The following is a 1,749-nucleotide window of genomic DNA, read 5'->3' on the forward strand; positions in this document are numbered from 1 at the left end:
AATTGGAGAGTTACATCATCAAATTCGCACTTGTTTGAATCACCCCATAGTTTAGTGGTTAAGGCAAACCCATCCCACAGGGCTAAACTCAGTTGAGTTCCTTCAAAGGAGCTTGAAAAACACACCAGGCCCCGAGTGTGTGTGTGCCCTAAATCCCAGCAGGAGAGAGAAATTGAGGAGATGGGATTGCAGCATGACCACACCCTAGGGGGGGAGGGCTTTCTCCCTCTCCCTCTCTCTCTTCTTTCTCACTGTTTCTCTAGAGAGTACACATTTCATCTGACAATTAAAAAAAAGTATTTATTTAATGTATGTATTTGTTCTAGTCAAGTTAAGCATCTTTAATTTGAAAATCTGAGACGTGCTCTTTCTGGGCTCGGACCTAGTTGGCGGCAATATGGCTAAACGCACCAAGAAGGTCAGCATCCTCGGTAGATATGGGACCCGCTATGGTGCCTCCCTCCAGAAAATGATGAAAAAAATTGAAATCAGCGAGCACACCAAGCACACTTGCTCCTTCTGTGGGAAAACTAAGACGAAGAGACGGGCTGTGGGCATCTGGCACCGTGGCTCCTGCGTGAACACAGTAGCCGGTGGTGCCTGGGCCTATACCACCTCTTCGGTTGTCACAGTGAAGTCTGCCATCAGAAAAGTAAAGGAATTGAAAGACCAGTAGAAGCTCTATAGACATTTGGAATATCACTAGCCTAAAATAAATGGGTTAATTTATGGGGAAAAAAAAAAAAAAAAGCTGAAATGGTCCAAATCCAAAACTTTTAGAGTGCTCACATGCTGCCGTAAGTGGAACATTCCACACCTGACCCCATGTGGTGGCTTGCAGGCAAAAATGCAGATGTACAACAGTTCATTCAGCATCCCCAAGGGAAAAAAGACCCTCCCTACCCCCTTTGGCTGCTACGTATCCTTTCCATGGATACCCAGATGCCCTCACGTAGGCACTCCCACAAAGGGCAATGAACGGCCTCTGCACCAGCTGGACACAACAGCTGGTCCCTCAGGATGCCCAAACTGGGCCAAGACCTCTGTGCCTTACTCACTGCTCACCCACTTCTGCTCTGTGGCATAAGACATTGGCAAGCATGTCAAAAAGGTCTGCAGGTACCCCTGTGAGCGATAGCGGTAAGTGAAAGAGGACGTGCTTCTGCTGATAGCACAGGGGGTCAAGCGTTGGAGAAACTGGGTAGCGGTGTAAGTGTGAAGGAGGTGGGGTGAGAGTGGAAGAAACAGAAGGACAGACTGCTGGAGTTCTATGCTCAAAGTGATGAGTGCAAGTTCATAAAAAGAAAAAAAAATAGAAAAATACTGCATAAGGCTAAAAGTGACTAAACGGACTTGGGTCCCTTCTCCAAGACATCTCATTATGTATGTGACAGTTTTCCAAAATAATAAATAAATACGTAAATCATCTGAACTTTGAAACCTTCCTCTTCCCAAGCATTTTAGCTAAGAAATACTCAACCTGTATCTTGAAATGGATCTAGAGGTAGGTAAGAATGGATATTGGGAGGTAAGTCTGGAAGCCACAGTCAACGAGAGGTCGTGAGAAATACGTACTGAGAATGCAGTGTGGGTTTGTAAAAATGATTATCCTCATTCAGGAACTCGGTTTTTCTCAAACTTTCGTGATTTAAGCTATCCGACTACCTGAACAGACTGAGATAAAGTTGTGTAAGAGCTGAGATAAAGATTCTGTTTGATAAATTGGGGTCGGCAGGTGGCGTGAAGGTT

General features: G+C 45.1%; 1 protein-coding gene across 1 annotated transcript; it reads left to right on the forward strand.

Moving 5' to 3' along the window:
- The first annotated feature begins 397 nt into the window (after positions 1–397).
- Positions 398–676, forward strand: LOC106734567 (putative 60S ribosomal protein L37a). Its single transcript, XM_014586522.1, has one exon. The coding sequence runs from the start codon at positions 398–400 to the stop codon at positions 674–676; it is 279 nt and encodes a 92-aa protein (XP_014442008.1).
- Positions 677–1,749: the final 1,073 nt, after the last annotated feature.

This window comes from Tupaia chinensis, unplaced genomic scaffold, assembly GCF_000334495.1.
Source record: "Tupaia chinensis unplaced genomic scaffold, TupChi_1.0 Scaffold000146_1, whole genome shotgun sequence".
In the NCBI taxonomy this organism is placed as follows: Eukaryota; Metazoa; Chordata; class Mammalia; order Scandentia; family Tupaiidae; genus Tupaia; species Tupaia belangeri.